At 45.7% G+C, this 22,760-nt stretch overlaps 1 protein-coding gene across 1 annotated transcript in view; it reads left to right on the top strand.

The window, feature by feature from the left end:
- The window catches only part of LOC146859207 (tricarboxylate transport protein, mitochondrial-like), a 187,880-nt gene that overhangs the window by 75,172 nt on the left and 89,948 nt on the right, over nucleotides 1-22,760 (top strand). Inside the window, exon 3 of the mRNA XM_085649884.1 lies at nucleotides 22,286-22,385. Within this exon, the coding sequence (XP_085506010.1) occupies nucleotides 22,286-22,385 (100 nt within the window). The remainder of the gene's footprint in view (nucleotides 1-22,285; nucleotides 22,386-22,760) is intronic.

Genomic DNA, 22,760 nt, shown 5'->3' with positions numbered 1-22,760 from the left:
ACCTCATACCATCTCACACAAAGCAATATCTCGGGGCCACTATAGACACCTCCAAAGGTATTGCCTATCCAAACTCAGCCAGAATCACAAGCATTCAAGCCTTACGCAAAACATTCCTTCCCCAACACTCTCTTCCAGCAAGAGTGTTTATGAAGCTCATAGGAATGATGGCGTCTTGCATCTTCATAGTGCCCCATGCAAGACTCCACATGCGTCCACTTCAAGAGTGCCTAGCACAACAGTGGAACCAGGCCCAGGGTCAGCTGACGGATCTGGTGTTGGTGGACGGCCGCACACATCACTCTCTGCAGTGGTGGAACACCACAAACCTTTCCAAAGGACGGCCGTTCCTGGACCCGGTTCCTCAGGTGATTCTAATAGCGGACGCATCGCTCTCCGGCTGGGGAGCGCACCTCCTACACCTCACAATGCAAGGTCTATGGACGCCACAGCAAAAATCGCTCCACATCAACCATCTGGAGCTCTTGGCGATCTTTCTAGCCCTAAAATCTTTCCAAAAACAGATTTCGGGCAAAGCAGTCCTCATTCGCACAGACAACATGACTGCAATGTATTATATCCAAAAACAGGGGGGGACACACTCTCCCCAGCTCTCCCGCTTAGCCCAGAGCATATGGAGATGGGCAATTCCCCAAAACATCTTTCTCCTGGCACAGCACGTTCCAGGCGTACAAAACACCATGGCAGATCTGCTCAGCAGACAAACGCAACAGCTACACGAATGGGAACTGCATCCACAAGTTCTTCACCCATTCTTCCAACAGTGGGGGCATCCTCAGATAGACCTCTTCGCCACCCACGAAAACAAAAAATGCCCAAGCTTCGCCGCCAGATACCGACACCCATTGTCCAAGGGCAAATGCGATATGGATGAACTGGTCAGGCAGATTTGCATACGCCTTTCCACCTCTCCCACTAATTCCATTAGTGGTAAGGAAGCTACAACAACACTCCCTCACACTCATTCTAGTAGCTCCGACGTGGGCCAGGCAGCCGTGGTACACCACGCTACTACAACTGTCAGTGGTACCACATCAAAAACTGCACCTATCCCCATGCCTCCTAACCCAGAACCATGGAGAAATCAGGCACCCGGACCCAGCTCAGCTCAACCTAGCGATCTGGCTCCTGAAATCTTAGAATTCGGATACCTTAACCTTCCCCCTGATTGCATGAACATCATCATGGAAGCCAGACGTCCTACCACTAGAGCATGCTATGCCGCAAAGTGGAAAAGATTTGTAATTTACTGCCGTAACAATACAATCAACCCTTTAGATGCATCCATACAGCACATTATATGCTATCTGCTCCATCTTCACAGGTGTAACCTGGCATATTCATCCATACGCCTACACCTAGCAGCGATCGCTGCTTATCTACAAAACAGACAGCATTTATCACTCTTCAGAGTGCCCGCTATTAAAGCCTTTATGGAAGGCCTTAAACGAGTAATTCCTCCCAGGGCACCACCTTCCCCTGTATGGAATCTAAATTTAGTTCTTACACGACTAATGGGTCCGCCCTTCGAACCAATGCACAAATGTGAGCTACAGTTTCTCACCTGGAAAACAGCTTTTCTCGTAGCTATCACTTCCCTTAGAAGGGTTGGTGAAATACAAGCGTTCACTATACAGGAACCCTTCATACAAATACATCACAGCAAGGTTATACTTCGCACAAATCCGAAGTTTCTGCCCAAGGTCATTTCCCCCTTCCATCTCAATCAATCGGTGGAATTACCGGTCTTCTTCTCGCAACCTCAATCTGTTGCAGAAAGGGCCTTACACACACTCGATGTGAAAAGGGCTTTGCTATACTACATACAAAGAACGCAACCCTTCAGGAAGACTAAACAATTGTTCGTTTCCTTCTCTCCACCACATAAAGGCAACCCCATTTCTAAATCAGGGATAGCTAGGTGGATTGTAAAGTGCATACAAATTTGCTATCAAAAGGCAAAAAGAACATTATCTGTTCCGCCTAAAGCCCACTCTACAAGAAAGTTAGGGGCTTCTATGGCTTTTCTAGGGAATATACCCTTAGATGACATCTGCAAAGCAGCCACATGGTCTACACCGCACACCTTCACAAAACATTACTGTGTAGATGTGCATTCCAAGCAGCAAGCTAGGGTGGGCCAGGCTGTACTAAAGACACTTTTTCAAACCACTGCAACGGATACCGGTGGTCGCCGCTAAGGTTGGGTACTGGTATATAATCTATGCTAAGTGTACAATCTGCAGCTCATATGCCTCGAACGGAATATGCTACTTACCAGTATGCATCTGTTCTTGGCATGTAGAGCTGCAGAGTTGTATATGCCCACCCGCCTCCCCGGCTACCTGTATCCGTTCCAGTACATCTTATTTAGATACAACACACATGGGTTTCTCCCTGTTATTACTACGCTCCATCATTTCCCTGTTGGCGAAAAACAATCTGAGGATGGAGCCGAAGCCCATGCGCAGTACGGACCGAAGGAGGAGTCACCAAACTCGTGACTTCCAAAGACTGTCCAAAGAACAAAAACAAACTGCAAACATCCGGGCCCAACACCAGATGGCGATCTATGCTAAGTGTACAACTCTGCAGCTCTACATGCCAAGAACAGATGCATACTGGTAAGTAGCATATTCCATATGGCAAGTGTACCCCGCTTGTTGGTCGGTAAACCTGCCCACTTACTGACTTGCTTCTGACTAGACCTAGGTGCCACAGCAAAAAATATTTCAATGCATGGTCTACAACAACCAGGATGATAGGCTTGCGGGGGCTGGGACGACAAGATCTCTTTGTATGCAGATGACATACTATTATATGTCACTAACCCTGCTTCCTCGATTGGTCGAGTCATCCATATATTCCACCTCTTTGGAATCTATTCTGGGTACAGAATAAATTGGAACAAGTCCTTACTATGTTGTCTGGCGCGGCACCGTGCATACCCTCTAGTGTTGTGCCTTAGAAATAAGAGACGAGTTTAAATACCTGGGTATAAAAATTTCTAAAGGAAAGCACCGCTTCCTAGAAGAGAGCTTGCTCCCCCAGCTGGACAGAGTGCACAGGGATATTGTCCACTAGAGGAAGCTCCCTCTGTCCCTAATGTGGCATGCAGCCCTGTTCTAAAAGATGACACTGCCTCAATTCCTTTATGTTCTACAGAACACCCCATGTACAATACCTCCTAGTTTTTTTAAACAAGTAGATTCTGAACTGAGACTGCTGTTATGCCCAAATTTGTATACCCAGGTATTTAGACTGCTGTTATGGGATGGGGTCAGGCTAGAATCGCTCTCCATAAGTTGCCACGCAGTGTTTACGAGGGAGGACTGGCAGTTCCTGATATTAACAAGCATTTGCAATGCAATAGGTCTCGCATTTTTTTAGAGTTAGAGTTATTGGCGTTGTAATGGAAATGTATTTTACTTATGTGAGAGCAAGTGCGAAAATGATAGAAAGGGAGAGCGAGTTGCTACATAGAGATAGTTCGAGTTATCTGCGTATACAAGTGTGAGGTAGAGTGAAGAGAGAGAGAAAGAGAATGAGATAGAGATTGAAAAGAGAGTTAGAGAAAGGTAGAGTTACATGCTGGAGGCCGGGGATACTTGTAAAAAGCATAGTCAGGGTGAAGCTGCTCCCAAAGCTACTGATATATATTTTGGTGTCACGTTGTGTTGTCATACTTTATATATTTATTATTGCAATGCAAAAACAATCTATGGACGCATCATGGTGGTCCATGTAGGTTATGTATTTGTTGTTCAGGTTTAGAAGACTCATGTAGGCTTCATGTTATTAAATGCGTTAATGCACTTAACTTTCACAGATCAGTAAGCATAATGGTGTTGCTCATTAAAAATTCTGACGGGGACCAGGTATTGCTTGGATATGCAGGTTCCCAAGTCCATTTGAGTTGCTGCGGTATATGTGTGCGTCCCTGCGGCATCAGACTTTTGTGATGTGGATATAAGAGCGGCAGAAACAGCGGGACAATGTAAGAGGCGCGGGGGTCAAAGAGGACAGATGGATGTAAAAGGGACAGACCAACAAAAATAAGTGGCGGCCCAGTGTGATGACGTATGCACGTGTATGCCTTGCCTTTTTTTTTTATTATTTACGATTTCAAGATGTCGAATGTCACCTTTAGCAGTCAATTTATTTTTGAAAAAGACAGGTAATTTCTGATGTATATGTTTCCCTCGTCTTCATTTTGCTTGCAACAAAGTGTCACCCATAATCGCTGAATGCCACTCAGAATTAAAGTGAAGTTATGAAAATGTCATACACAAGCAATATGAAACCTTGGCATCTATGCGTCTCCGCTGATGCGGTCTGAAGGTGGCGTGGGGGGGGGGTGCTGTTGCGGCCTCTCTGCTGATGCTGTCTAAAGGCGGGGTGGGGGGCAGAACACAGCTGGGCTGCGAGGCCTCTCTGCTGATGCTGTCCGAAGGTGGTGGTTGAGGGGGCAGAAGAGGGCTGTGCTGCGTGGCCTCTCTGCTGATACTGTCCGAAGGCAGCATGGGAGGGGGGCAGGGGGAAGCAGAAGGCTACAGAGTCCTCTCAGCCGATGCCATCTGGGAGGGGGAGGCTGACTCGGGACTGTTGTGGCCTTTCTGCTCACGCTGTTCAAGGGGAGGTTGGAAACAACAGCGGGCTGTGTGACAGGCGAAAGTGAAAGACGAGTGCTTTCAGGCTGCCAAATGGTGCGCGCGCCCGGCACACATGCACAGTAGTTGGCGGCCTGAAAGCACTCGTTTGCACTTCCAAAAGTGCTTACTATAAGTCTCGCCAGAACAGCGCTAAAGCGCTGTCTCAGGCGAGACCTAAAAAAGTACTACTGGGAAGCAGAACTCACTCGCTGGAAGAGAGGAGCCTGCCTATAGAATGGATCGTCACTGTCTGGGAGAAGGCTGCTACCTACCGGCGCTGTATGGGCGAGGCGGGTATGGTACGATACCTCCACACACGAGTGTGACAAAACAAGTCTGGAGGGCGGCCACCACATTTCTGAGGTGGAGGGGCAGGTTGACTGAAAGGACACCACTATGGGTCGGCGCCCACCTTGAGGAGGTGAGTCACTTAAAAGGATTTCAAAAATGGCGGACCATTGGGATAGACTACCTGGGAGATATCTGGAGAGGGTGTAACTTGCTAAGCTTTGAGGACCTCAAAATAGAGAACCAGATGTCCGATAAGGAGTCCCTGCGCTACCTGCAGCTACGACATGTGCTGAAGAGACCTATAGCAGAAGGGGAACAAATATCAGAATACTCTCCACTTGAAGACCGGCTGCTCATGGATCCCATGCAGGAAAAGTCTATTTCATTGGTTTACAAAAAAATAATGAATAATTCCCCTGACCCGTTGGTGGCTCTTGGGGAGGCCTGGACAAGAGATTTAGAGACGTTGGATGATGACGACTGAACGGGGGTGATAGAGTCCAAGGGAGGTGGCAATAAGGGCAAGATTCCGGATAATACAGTTACGACTTTTGCACAGATCATACACCTCCAAGATACTCCTGCGCCGGATTGGGCGCAGCGACACTGACCAGTGCACACGGGAATGTGGGGAGGTAGGCACATTTGTCATATATTGTGGTCATGTCCCAAGATACAGCAGATCCGGAAGGATGTTGTGCATGTCATGACAGGTGAGGTCGCGCTATAGGTCCCATGCGAGGCCAAATGGCATATTCTTTGTGTGACAGGGGAGGCAACTAGGCCTAAATATTCTAAAATGTGGCTTACAACAGCAAGCATAGTAGCCAAACGCAACATAGCAAGGGAGTGGGGGGCGAGTCAGCCTCCGAGTGTGACGAAATGGCAGGAGGATCTAGATTTGTGCTGCAGCGCAGAGAAAGTGGTGTTCCAGGGGAGGGGATTCCCAAAAAATGGGACAAAATACGGGAAGGCTGGGTACAATACAGAGGACTGTGACCGGTAGCTAATTAGCGGGAGCAATTATGTACGATAACACACTCAAATGTACTTGCCCTTGCCTTGGTGTGCTGACTTTTCCTAAAATATGTAAAATTATGTTAAACAAAGAACAAGATAACGGACAGTGTAACAAAGTAAATGTGTGGAATGTACTTGTTGACAATCATGCTGCCAGGTTGGTTCATTTAATAAACTGAAGAAAAAAAACTAATGGCATTAGTACGATCTGTGGGCCCTATGGGGTCATTTCCCTCAAGTGAGTCATTGCTAGGGATAGTAAGATTTCTGGACTTTGATTACATTTCCCCATTGAGACCAGCTGCGAGGATGTAGGAGGAGTATCAATGATGTCGGTGCGGGGGAGTCTTCTTCCAAAACTGGGAACCAATTCCTGGCTTCTATGTGTGATCCCTGTCAGTTGCCTTTGAATGTTTGCCGTAGTTTCAACTCTGTAACCAGAGACAAGAAAACTTCTGGAAGTGTACTGAGTTTCTTCACAAAGGGAAGGGGCAGGGACATGAACAGTTCTCACTTTGAGGGCTGCTTAATGTATCTAATTTGGCCTCTAGTTTGTCGATTTTTGCCGCTATCTTGGTTATGAATGTGGCTATAGCCTGCGTGGTGTCCATTTGTAGTTCTAGCTTTTGTATCTGCAATGTGAGAGCATTAATTGCGGCCGTCAATGTCGTATTTATTCAGGATAGAAGGGTATTTTGTTGGAGAACAGGGAGGCTTTCTTTGTTTAACAAAACAAAAGCAAATGGTACACCACTTAATGAACAATAACGCATAAAGTTGAGTAGAACAGCTAACACGTTTCTCCAAAGAATTGGACTTCTTCAGGGCATATGCAAGGTATTCCTAACCTACAACATATCTCCTGACGACACCGCAAAAGTAGGCGAGACTTTGTTGCGGCTCCCCATACTTATCATCATGTGGAACATTTGATTGCTTCTGGTTTGGCCCACCCCACATGTGTGTGACGAATGAATTTTCTTGTTTAGACACATTTGGAGTCCAGGTTTTTATCACTCCTGTATAGCACTGGTTCATTCATACTACATAGAGCGGATACAGAATGATCCATTTCCATATGATGGTAACGATCATCCACCATGGATACCCTGACGTTGTAGGTTAGGAGTGCCTTGCATATGCCCTGAAAAAGTCCAATTCTTTGGACGAAACGCCTTGGCTGTTCTACTCAACTTGATATGTTTAAATTAATTAAAGGAAGATTTGAAGAACAACCTTGGACACAGACTTCATAACTTTTGTATTACTGTTCAATAAGTGGTGCACCATTTGCTTTTGTTTTTGTTAACCATTGTTAAGTCCAGTGGTGGACTGCACCGTGACAGTGGGTGCGTATACTGTGTGCACACATCATTTGGTACTTCCCGTTGTTTATAACAAATAAGGGATAGCAGGTTAGGTGCTAGTTCCTTGTAGGGTTCCAATGTCGACGATTGCGTGCCTACTTTTCTTATGGTGGGTGAAGGGCCCTCTGTAGTTCTTTTTATGTGCTTTATCCCGCTGCGTTGAGGCAGATATCATGTGTTAGTGCCCGGAGCTGGAGTTTTCCAGAATTTCAGTTCCTCTGCTCTCCCCATCACAGGGTTTAGCTGTCCCCACCAGACCAATACAAGTGAAGTTTCTAGAAATGAACCGTTGCAGTTTCCTTTCATCTGCCAGTCACCACTTCTCAAAAGAGACTACCCATAGTTTTCCGCAGATCAGTTGAGTTTGTTTGTGCCCCCTACATAGTTGCAATGTGGAGGAGTGACAATCTGGGTCCTTTTGCTGGGGCTTTGCTGGGTCCTTACTGGCACCACTGTTGGTTTGAGTGTTTTACTGGTTTTGCCGGAGAGTTTGCCCCAATGATCAATTGCTTCAGTGCTGAAGGGGTTGCAGACAGCAGAGGTGGGGAGCTCGCCTGGACCTGGATGGGCCGCCTCAGTGGGCAGGAGCTCTACCCCGGACTCAGCCTGTGCTGCAGGATCTGAACCCACTACTGCCTCTCTGCAGACCCCCAATACGGCACTCTTTTCCCAAAATCTAGGTCCGGGGTCTTGGCCCTAGCTGCTTGCACCCTGTGACCAGCTGCCGGCAATGCAGGCGGTGCAGTGGTGAACACGCTGCAGGCTTGTTGTGAAGGTAGTGGGGGTGGTAGAAGGAGTCTGTGGTGGAAGAACACCAGGACAAAACAGGTGCTAGCGGGGCCAGCCATCAAGTTGCGGGTTTGGGCCCACCGCCGTGGCTTACTCTTGCTCAGGTGGGGTAGTGGTGAGCAGTATAGTCAACGGAGTTGCTGCACCAGGTACCCTTGACCGCTATGGGCCTGCCGCTCTCTCACCCGTGCCACCACCAGCAAAGACCAACTGTGGCCGACTCAAAAGGTCGCAATGCACATCCAGTTCCGGCTCACAGGGTCATGACTCGTCGAGCTCCTGCAGAGTACCAGCCGTGATTTCCTGCGGCGTTGTTGAAGCCGGCCGCATCCTGTGTTCTGTGCTCCGCGTCACTCACACGCAAACTGCTCAACTCAGTCCATGGGCAGAAGAAAATAGACAAATAGATAGAAAATAGAAATAATAATAGATCCAAATTCTTGCCAAGACTGTGAATAGACCAGTAAATAGAATGTGATTCTGACAGAGAAGGAGCATTAGTTAGCATGGGCGAGAGTGGGCAACCCTTCCTTGTGCCCTTGTTCAGCTGTATTACCCTCGAGGTAGCACCATTCACTCTAAATCTTGCCAATGGACCCATGTATAGCAACTGAACCCATGCACGCAAACTAGGCCCAAATCCGAACCTCTCTAATACTGCCAGCAGGTATGGCCATTCTATATTGTCAAATGCCATGCATGCGTCAAGCGGCAGTAGCGCCGCGTCTCCTCACGAGCCGGTCCTAGTAGCATGCAGCACCCCATAGAGCCTTCTTAAGTTGAGCTTGGTTCTCCTATGGGGCAGGAACCCAGGATGGTCTGGGTGTATTACCGTAGAAATAACCGCCCCATGCCTGTTCACCAACACCTTTGCCAGTAGTTTAACCTCCACGTTTAACAATGATATCGGACGGTATGACCCACAGTCCTAATTCGGCAAGACCACGATTGTGGCCAACCTTTGGTCTGCCCGTAAAACTCTCCATCGCCGAGGGCCTTCATTATACATAGCCAGCATGTGCGGGCCACATTCTAGGCCACCCCCTTATGAAAAGTCCATGGATATGCCGTTGGGACCGGCCGCTATACCCGACTGTAGGTCCCCCATAGCCCCGACCATGTCTTCCGTTGTGAGCTCCTTATCCAATGCATCCCTGTCTTCTGCTAAAAGTTGTGGGACTGGGAGATCCCTTAGCAGCTCCGCGCCGTCTTCCCCCGTTCTGGTGGATGTCGATGTGTACAAGGCCTCATGGTAATCTGTGAATGCTGAGGCTATGTCAGACCCTGTCGTTTTAGTCTCCTGTTGTGGATTCCTTATCTCTAAAACCCAGCTTCGCTCTTTCTCCCTTTTGTCAAGCCATGCCAACAACTTGTTGGCCTTATCCCCAACCTCATATAGTCGCCTCTGGGTCGCTCTGGCATGTTTCTTGGCTGCCTCTTCTTCTACGTCTTTTATTTCCTTTTGCTTGAGCTGGATTTGCTGTCTAACCCTCGCTACTGTATCATTGCTTTCCAAAGCCTTACCCTCCAGGTGCAGGATCTCCCTTGCTAGTGCATCCAGTTGAATACGTGTCTCCTTTTTTACCCCCACCCACCATTCCCTGAACGTGCCCCCTCATCACTGGCTTACATGCCTCCCATAGTTTGCACGACGAGTCCACTGTTCCTACATTATCGTTGAATCATTGCTCCGTCTGCACACCTATTTGGTGCCTAACCTGTTTGTCCTTAAAGAGCCAGGGGTCCATTCTGGGAGGAGTAGTAAAGTGTCTTGTTACTCCCTTCAGGTATGTTTCTACAGGCGAATGATCAGAGATTTCCCGTGCCCTGTGCACTGTCCCTATAAACCACTGTGCCTACAATGTTTGCGTCATTAAGTAATCCAAGCGGGAGTATCCTTCATGTGAGGCGGAGTGGAACATGTATTGTCTGTCTTCTGGGTTGTGCAGTTTCTACAAGTCTACTAGCCCCATTGCACCCACAAAATCTTTTAGTGGGTCCTGCCCCTTTTCTCGATCTGCCGCCGATATCCTGTCTAACCCTGGATCGTATGTAGCATTCATGTCCCCACCCATTATTAAGATACCATCCGACAGGTCAAATAGCAAGGCCCCCCAACTCCCTCAACGTGTCAGAGTGCAACCTTGACGGTACATAAACCGAGCTTAAATTAAGCATCCTGCACCCCCCATTTCCCTGTGATGGCTACATATCTGCCCAGTGGGTTAACCCACTCCCAAGAACAAAGGGCAGAGTCATCTTGAGTAGGATCCCAACCCCCCTCGATCCCGTTGTGAAGCCCGCTTGCGTCATTAATTTGTATCCGAACCTATCTAGCGCCTTACAGGTGGTGCCTTTAAGGTGGGATTCTTGGATTAATACTATGTCGGGGGTCTGTCTACATAGGTACTGCAGTACCACTGTACGCTTGATCTTGTGCCCCAGTCCATTGACATTCCAGGTCAGAACCCGCAATCCCGATCCTGCCCCAGGAGAGGCCCGGCGCTCATCTGTGCCCATTTCTGCCATTGTTACATGTTTGAGCACTGGGGATATGTCCCAGATACCATTTGTTTGCAAGGAGTCTACCTTGCCCTTTAGTTCCCATTAGTGCAACTCGTCGTCATCCCACGCCCTGCCAGGCAATCAATTTGTATAACTTTAAAACTGTGCCATCTTTACAGTGGCCACGCCAACATTGCAAACCCTGTAAGTAACCCTTCCCCCTCCCTGCTGCCCTGGGGCTTAAAAACCACCTACCCCCCCACCCCCAACTTGCAGAGTGCCTGTCGCCTCAGAATAACCAACCCTATTGGAGTTGGCTCAGCGCTGGAGAGTCCACTGACCCCCCCTGTCAATATGTGTGGCATACCTGTTGTACCATGTTATATCTTGGGAAAACACAATAATTTAACATCGCTTTTGGCTGAACATAGGAAGCATAAAATATATCTGCATGTAAGGTCCTCAACTGACCCTTCTGTATCTAGGCAAATATCACACTTTAACATCACTTTTGACTGTACATAGGAAGCATAAAACTTATCTGCATGTAGCGTCTTCATTTGACCATGTTATATCTAGACAGGCACTACAATTTAACATCTCTTCTAGCTATAAATAGGAAGCATAAGACCTGTCTGCATATATGGTCCTCTACTGACCCAGATGTATCTAGGCAAGCACAACAATTTAACGTCTCTTTTGGCTACACATAGAAGACGTAAGTCTTATATGCATTTAGGGTCCTCAGCAGTCACGCCGTCTTGTTATCACACTACCTCTGCTCCAGGCCAGTTTAAACCAATCACTGTCCCTTTAGCGCTTTACATGAGCATCAGTTACGTTACACATTATGTAAGTAGTATAAAACACTAGTGAACATTGCAAGAGAGAGCCACACTCCGTGTGAGAAATATTGGTATAACTGTAGCAATACGCAGTGGAGTGAGGTGCATTGGCGGAGCTGCCTGCGATCCCGGTTTTGCAGCAGCAAAATGTACTATCGTCGGTTGCGTTGTCCGAGACGGGGGAGGTCGCGGGGTGGCGTGTCAGGTAGTGGAGTAGAGGGGTTATGATGGCTGGAGTGTTGGGAGACAGCTGCCTGCCTCTCTAGCCCATCCTGGACGTCGCTGCCCTGCACAGGGGTGTTGATCGGGCCTGTAACTCCCTTGTCACACGTGTTTACAGTCCGCGCAGAGGGGGCGCTGGGATTCTCAGGCTTGCCCTGCTCCTAGCAGTGAGCCCAGCGGGATCCTGGGGCAGAGTTCTCACCCCCCCCCCCCCCCCCCCCCGACTCCGGTGCACTGCCCGGGGACTGTGGAAAACAAGCGCTCGCCAGGCAGAGCGCTTTACATGAGCACCAGTTACATTACACATTATATAAATAGTAGAAAACACTAGTGAACATTGCAAGAGAGAGCTACACTCCATGCGAGAAATATTGGTGTAACTGTAGCAATACGCAGGGTAGTGAGGTTCATTGGCGGAGCTGCCTGCGATCCCAGGTTTGCAGCAGCAAAATGTACTGTCGTCGGTTGCGTTGTCCGAGACGGAGGAGGTCGCGGGGGGTGTGTCGGGTAGTGGAGGAGAGGGGTTATGATGGCTGGAGCGCGCGCTCGCCAGGCAGCCACGATTTAGCGGGATGCAAAAATAAACACGTGGCGGAGCTTGTCTTTATGGGGCCATGTGTTTGAAACACATGGCCCCATAAAGATAAGAAACCTTTAGCGACGGGATGAAGTCAGACGAGCCCGTCCAAGTGGGCCGTCTTAAAAATGGAAAAGTCCACGTCACAAAGTGCTCTCTCCCAATGGCTGGCCACCGTTTAGTATAAACGGTGACGCCAGCCAATGGGAAAGAGGGGCGGGGCTTGAAGCCCTTTACAGAATTCCCTCAGAATCATTAAATCTCGCTGAGCGAGCTGCGCATGTGCGCCGCCACGCTAGCCGAGACCTAACAAAAGGAAGATTCGCAATGGCTTTACGTTCACACCTTTTTAAAACAAAGCAGACGGGCCGAATTCTGGCAGTACATCAACAACTTTGAAGGTCACAGCCAATATGATGAAATGAAATGCCAGCGGATGCATGGATCAAGAATGTTCAAACACTATATTGCATGTCCTGAATCAGAGCCTGCCCTAATATTCAACCACTCTGAGGAGACAGTACTTAACATTACACTTTCTAGAGTCCGAAATGGGGCAGTTCAACCAACTAGTCATGCTTCATCTATAGCCATGGGAGAGCGCAGCCGCATGATAAAAATCCTGAAGAACAAAAGGAGTAATAGTGGACCAGACCTGAATGGGCTCCCCGGTCACCTATTCAAACATAGCTACGACTTCTGGGCCACCCTCCTTACACCCTTTTACCAGTTCTGTAGTATTAATGCTATTGTCACTGAAGCCTGGAAGGGCTCAATACTACAGCTGATACATAAAAAGGGAGACACATCGGATCCCACAAATTACAGAATGATAGCATTCCTATATGCCAAAACCAAAACACATGCAAGCCTCGTATTAAATGACCTTGAAATCTGGGCCAGAGACGGGGTATCCTCCCAGCATACCAATCCAGCTTCAGGGAAGGGGCGTCGCCGATAGACAACATCCTGGCCTTGGCCCATCTAGTTGAGCAAGCTACTCGCTCAAATTGCATTCGCTTTTCGCCTGCTTTGTGTATTATTCAGCAGCTTTTGACTTTAAGAACATTCTTTAGAAGAAACTCCAAAAATGGGGGATCCCGAACATGCTGCTGGATGCCATCAAAGCACTTTAATCTCACACATGTGTACGCATCAAGCTTACCCAGAATATAGCCACAGCCAAAGTGTATATGGACCAAGGACTCAAACAAGGATTCGTCCTGGTGGCTATACTTTTCAGTTTGTATCCCGCTGACCTAGGAAACTCCCTAACATCTGATAAGCTGCCAGTACCAACGATTGGGCAGAATCGATTGTTTTTGATGCAGTACACCAACGCTATGATCCTTGTTTTTGATGCAGTACACCAACGCTATGATCCTAATGGATCACACAGATGTGGGTTTACAGAAAGCTCTGGATGCTTTAGGTACCGACAACATTGCCAACAAATTAGTGGGCAACTGTAAGAAAAAAAAAAAGTTCTTATTTTAGGGTGTTATGCCAATAAACGTAAAAATAACTACTGCCTCAAAATACAATTACTTGGGGGTATGGATCATGAGTTACGGCAGGCCTAATGCACACATCTCTTCTATTGAAGAAAAGGCCACAGCTGTGACTTATGCCATGTGTAATTTCTATGCCAATCTCCACAGTCCACCTAAGGCAATCTGGAAGGTAGTTTCCTATAGACAAATCGCCTTCACTGGAGCCCTGGCGGACATTATGGAGTTGGTGCAATGTCATACCTATAAACACATCTTTCAGATTCCAGCACGCACCCGCAATGCTCTGGTACGCCTTGAGTTTGGCCTAAATAAACCTTCAAAAATTGGGCATCTATAATTCGGTACTACCGTGGAATTTGTGCAGCATCCTCCAACACCATAGAAGAAATTCTGAAGAATATCTTTATAAATGGCAAATAGTCTTGGTCAGACTACTTGGTGGCGGCGTGCTCCAATCTGAACCTGGACATAGCGAATTGACAAAAGTTTATACACCAACCACTGGCATTAAAACCTGTACTGAAAAAACAAGTAAGGCTCCTATCTAGGCAGGAAGACCTCCGCTCTATCGAATCGTCCGCTAGCAACATCCAGGTCATTTTAAGCTCTTACAGGGACAAACTATGCCAGCCTTACTTAAACTGTGTATTGAACAAACCAATTTTAAAACCTCTCCTGCTCGCCAGAGTCATGGTTCTACCAATAAAGGATATAAATACCTGCTGGAAATCTCAGGCAGATAGTGTCAAATGCAGACTGTGCCATCTATATGGTCCAATTTATCTGTAGTTGCCCGAATTCGTTGAACGCACGCCGCACTTTAATAAAGCTGCTTTTTCTGAAATACGGCACACACACTTGTATTGAGGTGAGGTAACTTCTTTTTAACCTGAAAATACAAATGGAACTGGCAAGGTTTGCTAAATTTCCTGGCCACCTTCAACAGGTTTTAAGTGAAACGAAAGATTAAGGATTTTAATCTCACATTGATAACACCAAATAACCTATTTTAACGATTGATAGATGCTTTTTACAATTTTATATGCTGTCATGCAATGTTTTTTTTGTAACAATTTTGATTAATTGAAACAAATGAAAAATGTACTTACACTCCCTCAGTCCTTTCTTTCTCTCTCACTCTGTCTCGACCTCTCTCTCTCTCACACATCTACTTTTCCCCCACACATAACATATCGTTCGTGTCTAGGCTAGCCATAGGGCACGTAACTTACACAACAGATACTCACAGCCCTTACCCTAAGGACAAATTATTAGCTGTTGTCTAGATATTTTCAAAAAAGTATTCTTGACACACTACAGCAGGTACTATAGTCCACGTCACCCCAACAGTTGCTGTGGACACCCTTGTTAACTACCTTAAATGCACACTCTGGATCCATGCTGATATTTACGCCTGCTTCTGCACTAAGGTTAAAATCGAAGTCAGTGCCTTGTGGTAATCCCAGAACCTCTTCTGCTAGCAGAACATCCACAAACCTAAAATAAAGTAGGCTCCACTACCTGTTATGTAGTCTCTTATTCTTGAAAACTGTATGATGTATGAGGAAACACTCTGAACCTGTGACAAAATGTATTAATTGCACTAATGCCATGGATCAAGATGAGAAATAAAGCAAAGCCTACTTCAAGGCAATCAAACAGTGCATTATACCCCTCTGCAACCCACAACTTTCTTTTTCTTGGCATTTCAACCCACATCAGTCATTTCTTCACTGGCCAGAGCAATGTCTTACGTTTCATAGTTAACCACACTAACCCACACAACAGACCCTCTCCCCTGCTTATCCTATCATTCAGCACCCTTTTGGCATTTCTTCTTGCTCCTCTCCATTGAAAACCCTACCAAAGCTATTTCATACAACAGCAGCATAATCCTCCGAAATGCCCTTACACCCCTCTTGGTCATCATTGCTGTTTTTTGTCCAGGATGTTAGTCTATTAGGCAGCGCCGAGATGCCCCAGGGTGAGTTGAGCGCTTTACAAATCTTCTAACATAACATAACATTGCTACCTTCATTTTTCTTTCAACTCTAAAATTGACATTTCACCACTTCCTTAAACGCCTGAACCTGGCAAGCAAAACGAGAGCTGTAGCATTGGGACCCCAGACCCATGTAGATCCCCTAAACTATCAGTCGGACTTCGATCTCAGCTGACCGTTTCTGGTCACCCTATAAATAACTGATGAATGCAGATCTTGTCTTTTTAGTGCGGCTCTACTGTTCATTGGGCTTTAATTCATTAGGCTGTTGTTTACCAAGTCTTCCTCAATAACCTTAAAATACTATATATACCTGTAGTATAATGTAATTTATTTAATTTTGTTTATATCACTTTTTCTCTTTCTTTGAATCCGCATAATTACTTTATGGTATGGTAAGTATTTATCATATCTTACCTTATCTTATCTATTACTTAGAATGTCCTCTCTTATATTTATATTTATGTACATCAAGTGAAATTACTTAACCCTTATATTCATCTTTTATCTATTTGCATTGTTTTTCTAGTGTCTTCCTTTCCTTGGAACATATTAATATTGCGTTATGCTTCATATTTGTAAATTTTTCACTTATCGCTTTCTTTTGTGATCCCTTCTTTCCTTCCCTTTCTCCTCCCCCTTCCCTTAATTCCATCTTGTATGGCCTCAATACAAAACCAAATATTTGTCTTTGCATATATATGTTTATATATTTATTAAATTATATAACATGAATAATTATTCAGAAAGTTTTACTATATGCTTATATATAACAATTTTCTTATATATTTATTGTATGACAATGCATACAGTTATTATAATATGTGTATTTTTTTTTTTTTATAAATCTCAATAAAAAATTGAAACACAACAAAATACTATGTGGACCTCTCCAACATGGACCTTTCCTAGTTTTTCTCTTACCTGTTCAGACAAATTCATCTAAATCTCTCCCATACCCTCTGTCCAAACTGGAGTCTCGTATATCTCCATGCTCACTTATATTATAGTAAATTCTAATATGCAAAGAAAAATCTCACTGTCTAACAAGTAGACTCCACTAAAGGATCCCACATTGAAAAGGCCAGTGGCTTCCCAATTTCCACCTTCACGCTGCTGGAGACAGGATAGCATGCATTCCTCCTGATATGTAACACCTTCATTGGCTCTCCTGACATCTTGCATAACATTCAGACTGCTGTCCCATTCATTCTGACTAGTAAGATTGCCTTAATATGAACTCTGGCTGCATTCACACCACCTGCAGGTTGAAGTGAAGGTTTCTGGAAACTTCCAGAGTGAAGAAGATGATAACAAGCTACCTTTCTGTATGCCATTTCCCTCTGGAACACTCGCCCTCTTTCTGTCATCTCAGCTATGTGGGAAAGAACTAGAGACCGCTCCCTTGCACGTCCTTCGTCTCTTTCTCCTGCATTTCTCCACCACTGGGCTTTATCTCGCCCCTATAAAAATCACTTCTTATTGTGTGATTGATTACATTGTTGTTCATTGGTTTAACCTCCCCTTTTATTTTGTATTTATGCACCTGTGATTGTTTACAGTAGTAGGAAATCTGCCTTTCCTGCATGGTCACCCCAAATGTTTTGTGTGCTGGACAGTATTTGTGTGTGCTGGCTTTAGAACTCTGTGTACAGGCTAAGCAATAGTAAAAGTGCCTGAGCTCCCGCTTTTAAAATGGTCGAATTGGTATACTCCTAATTGCTATATTTGACTTCCTAGTATATGGTACATAACGTACCCAGGGCCTGTTAAATGCTTCTCTTGCTGGTGCTCCTTACCATGGTGGCCGTCTTGGTGGAAGATTTAGAAGACAACAAAAAAAGATGATGTCTGGCTTGTAGATTTCTATGCTCATTGGTGTGGGCATTCCAAGAAACTGGAACAACTGTATCATCAGACGGACTTAGAGATTAAAAGCAGTGAATTTCCAGTGAAAGATGGAAAAATGGATGCCACTGTTCATTTTGGCATTGCTTTTCCAACTATAAAGCTGTTAGAAGGAGAACTGGCATACAACTACAGAGGACCAACAACCAAAGATGATATAATTGAATTTGCAAACAGAGTACCAGTGCCTGTGATTCGCCCGCTTACAAGTCAGCAGATGTTTGAGCATTTACAGAAAAGGGACCGTGTACTATTTTTGTATGTGGGTAGGGATCGACTCCAAAAGAAAAATACATGGAAGTTGCTACAGAATGCCACTAGTAGACTGAAAAACTAAAGGGTATGATGGACGGAGTGTTGAACATTGCAAGCACTCACCCCCAGTCTACTGATCTGGGTTTAATCCATCATCATTCTTTAGCTCCCTCCGCCACCCAAGTTCAGACATGGCCATATGCAAATCAGTCTGACCCTGTGCCTCATGGGAACAGCCCAGTCCGAACTGCCAAGCCATGTTTTCCCTGGACTTGAAACAAGCATCCTGGGACCGGTTTCGGGTTCATAACCCTCATCAGCCAGGCTATCTTGGATCCAGTGGCAAAGTGAGCAAGGGACCCATGTCTGGGCATACCCTGCCAACTTAGGGCGAACAAAGCAAAACTAAACTCTTTTTGCATTTGTCACCCCGAGTGGGACGGGTATGCTTAGACGTGAGTCCCGTGCTCTCCATGCCACTGGAATCAAGCTGTCCTGGCTGAAGAGGGGTGAAACCCTGAAACCGGTCCTAGGATGCTTGTTTCCAGTCCAGGGAGGACCTGGCTTGGCAGTTTGGGCTGGACTGTTCCCATTGGGCACAAGGTCAAGACTGATTTGCATATGGCTGGGTCCAAACTGGAATGGCATGGTGAGCTAAAAACGATGGATTTAGGCCCAGATCTCTGTACTGGGGTGAATGTATGACATTGTTCTGCGTTCTGTCCATCAATAGTTATTTTTGCATTTGTCACCCCGAGTGGGACGGGTATGCTCAGACGTGAGTCCTGTGCTCTCCATGCCACTGGAATCAAGCTATCCTGGCTGAAGAGGGGTGAAATCCCAAAACCGGTCCTAGGATGCTTGTTTCCAGTCCACGGAAGACCTGGCCTGGCAGTTCGGGCTGGACTGTTCCCATTGGGCACAGGGTCAAGACTGATTTGCATATGGCTGGGTCCAAACTGGAACGGCATGGTGAGCTAAAAAACGATGGATTTAGGCCCAGATCTCTGTACTGGGGTGAATGAATGACATTGTTCTTCATTCTGTCCATCAACTGTTGTTTTTTGCACTAGTAGACTGCAGCACTTATTTTGCCATCCAATATAGAGGAAGTAGAAACATAGCTTCAGGCCTACCATTGTAGCCTGGCTCTAGCAGTGTAATATAAACCCCTGTTGACTGGTAAAAGCCTCCTTTTTAAATATTAATAAGTCACCCCTATGCAGGCCTTGTAGACCACCAGGCAGGGTGCATGGCATTTGTAGAAAACGATCATTACCATGTCCCTACCGTGACAAGGTACAAAAAGCTATTTTCGCAATGCCAGTCCTTGATTTCCTTTGTAGACTGCCAGAGTGCAGATTAAAATAATAATACTGGTAACTCAGGAAAGGGACCAGCTATAAAAATAACTAAACCATTATTTTTAATGGTTATTAAAAATCCAATTAAATGGTGGTCAGATTTTAAATAAATGTTAAGGAAAGTAACTTTTAGAAAATTACCCTTTACCTGCCTGAACTGTCAGAAGACTAAGTAGTAATCCTCTGCCACCTCACAATTTGGGCACAGCCTTGAATAGCTGTGAACATTATTAGAAATGCTTCCTAGAAGCAAACAACATGCTGATCTTAACAGGCAGAGATACCTCCTCTGAATTTCTTGGAATATGCAGTGTATGGCCCCTCGCCCCTACCTGTATAACAGTTCTCTTGAGCCATATAACGCTTGAGGCATGCTTAAAAAGGAGAGCACAAGATGCCAAGACAGTTCTTCTGTAGTATCCTCTGCCTGGTTGCTGGATGACACTGTTTTTGTCCTCCCAGACTTGTCTCTTGGTTTGTTGTGAATACAGTGCCTGACTCAAAGCGTAGTTCAGTGTTAGATGTGGGAGGACACTAGGATTACCACAGTAGCCTCCCCTCACTTACCTCCAGCACTCGAAGCTGAAGTTAAGCGTAGCAGGCGACTTTCACCATCTTGAAAATGCTGTGACACATGGCATTTTGGGCCTGTTAACAGTAAGGCAAACGGGAGCTGGAAACTGGGTAGTGTTGGCCCCACAAACTTTTGGGCATGCTCAGAAATCAATCTCCCAGCTGTTTCAAGGCATAAATATGACACCTCCTGGCACCCACAGTAGAACACATTCTGGACCTGTGGAAGATCAGAAAAGAACTGAACCTGCTGTATGTGACATGAGGACCCGTGAAGGACTCGATTTGCACCCTCTTGTACCCAGGACAAAGAAGGGGCTTTAAGGAGCAGGTGGTTGACCTGGTCTGTGGCTACAGGGAGACAACAAGATGCAAGAGGCCTTTTTCTGGAATCACCCAGCTGACCAGTGGCAGCTGGAACTGGACTAGTCCCTGCCTTTAGTCTGTCTGACATCTTGTGAGTCTCAAAGTGCATCCCCTGAGGTCCTGGGTCCTTTAAAAGTGTACTCCTGTGGTTAATTGGGTCTTAAAAGACGAAGTAACAATATAAAAATATTTTATCGGAATGAACCTGGTTGGTGTATCTCTGCTCTGCATTGCGGTCAGCCTGAAATTGCGCCTACATCTTGGTCTACTGTGAATATAGACTGTCATTAGTGCCATTTCTATAAAAAAAATTCTTAGCCCCTGTTCTCCCTGTTGGATTTTGTTTTTTTGGTTTCATTTAGTTCATTATATTTTACTCTGTTTCTAATTCGCTTTGGGATTTTCATTGTTTTTCATTTTGATCTTATTAGTCTTTTGGTACTGCATAAATACATTACACATTGCCCTAAGTTAAGCCTGACCGCTCTGTGCCACAGTACCAGGGGGTTGACCTCCGGTCTATTTAGTGACATGGAGGGTTCACCCTCACATGGGTTGTGATTACTTGTTGAAGTGGTCAGTCACCTACCCCAAAAAATCCAATTTCTTACAAACATGAGTCACTTGTGAAGAAAAGATAAATAAAAACGTATGTGTATTTCATTGTTATTGTAAACTGCCCATGCAGGTGTCGCATGTCTCCTGCAGCAGTTCATGTCGATATGCCTTGCCTGCCTCTCTCTCTTCTTTTGTCGTATATTATCTCCTTAAGCATCACAGACCTTTTTCACACCTCCGATCCAATCCATCTACCCTCCAGCAAGTTGGTCTGTTGTCCTCCTTAAAGTTGCGTTTACTCCTCTTTAATCCCACTCCTCTAGTGCTGTGTGGGGCCTTCCCGGTCACGCCTGGTTTGTCCTGTGCTATCCCTATGCCTATTGGCTTCTGTGCACCCCACACATTTTGCTCTCTCTTGAGATCGTCCCTTCTATTCACTAAGGAAATTACTTTGACTAATAAACACTTCCCCACCCTGTCATTAATTGTGCCTTTTCTCTTTATGGCTGATTGTATTCGTTTAAACCACTCCCCCTGGTGGTCTTAGTGTATCATATATCGGCACATTATTTAGTTAGTTTTCATGTTGGTCCTTCGCATTAAATCCTGTTCAGTTTTGGTGTAACACCTGCTTTTCAAATCCATGTTCCTGCCTTCCCCAACTGCCAGTAACTACAGCTCTCCTGAAGGTCTGAATAACCACAAGGGTCCCATCACAGTTTCTTTATTTCCCTACATTCTTCCCTCCTCTTTCTCCATGTGCTCCTCCTGGTGGTACGATAGGTGACATAGGCTGCTGGTAGATGGGCAACAAACCACACCACTGTTGTATGCTCCCCCAGTCTGTCCTCTATTCTCACCATCTCCTGCTGCTTGCGGCATCAGTTCTAACTAAAATGATGTGTCCATTCCTGACGTTTTCTCCTGAGCCTTCCCTGTCTGTAGTCTTGTTGTATCCTGTACTCTAATAAGTGGGGCCTCTACCTTTTTTGGTGTTCTTGCTATATTTCATCTCTCTATTGCCTGAACCTGTTTCCCTTATCCAAAGGCCTGAAAGCTGGAGCTGAACTGCTGGCTAGTGGCCTAGAGCGCTCTACATCTTTCTGTTCTCTACTTCTGAACTCCTTCTCTGGTGCCAGCCCAGGCAAAGGCCATTTTGCCTGCATTGGTCTTTCTTCCAAGACAGATACATCCTTAAAGGTTTGTTTCAGTTAGGAAGGGTGTTGTGGGTTTTGATGCTGTTGTAGGACTCGCGTTTCATTCAGAGTCACTAAAGACTCTAAAAGTTGTTAGGCCTCCCCTTACTACCCAACCTGCTCACTAGTGATAGTATTGACGCTTCCTACTGTTGAACCGTTGGTGCCTTTAAGCACTTTGACATTGTGAATGTCCTCGCACTGTGAGGATTAGACACAAGGGATCAGACATTTCTCAAAAAACCTATTCCTTTTTTCAGGTCACTGTGTGCGGCTGACTGTTCAGGATCATGGCGTGAAGGGTCTGTACCGTGGGCTAAGCTCTCTTCTTTATGGTTCAATTCCTAAATCTGCAGTCAGGTGAGAGTTCTATTGTTTAAACATCTATTCTGAAAATGTGCTGATCTTTCCCTCCATGATTGTATTTCGAAGCTCCTAACTTCAGGAGAGCTAGTGGCAGGGTAAATCACATGTTTTTATTGAATTCTGAGTGGTCTATGTATTCCTATTTTAATGTTTGAACTTGCTAGACTGCCTCGGCTCATTCTGTGTACTCAGAATTGAAGTCTTTGTAAGGCAGCTCTGCTGCGATCATGAACTCTGTCGTTTGCAAACAGGGGTTACCCATGTCAAATGGCAGCTATTTACAGGTCTTTATTTTTATATTTGGAGGAAGGTTTCAGAAATGTATGTACACGTTCTTTTGGCTGTTTAGTTTTCTGCAACCATTTTTAT

The sequence above is a fragment of the Triturus cristatus genome, chromosome 3_2 (genome assembly GCF_964204655.1).
Source record: "Triturus cristatus chromosome 3_2, aTriCri1.1, whole genome shotgun sequence".
In the NCBI taxonomy this organism is placed as follows: domain Eukaryota; kingdom Metazoa; phylum Chordata; class Amphibia; order Caudata; family Salamandridae; genus Triturus; species Triturus cristatus.
This window is presented reverse-complemented; position numbering and strand designations above follow the sequence as displayed.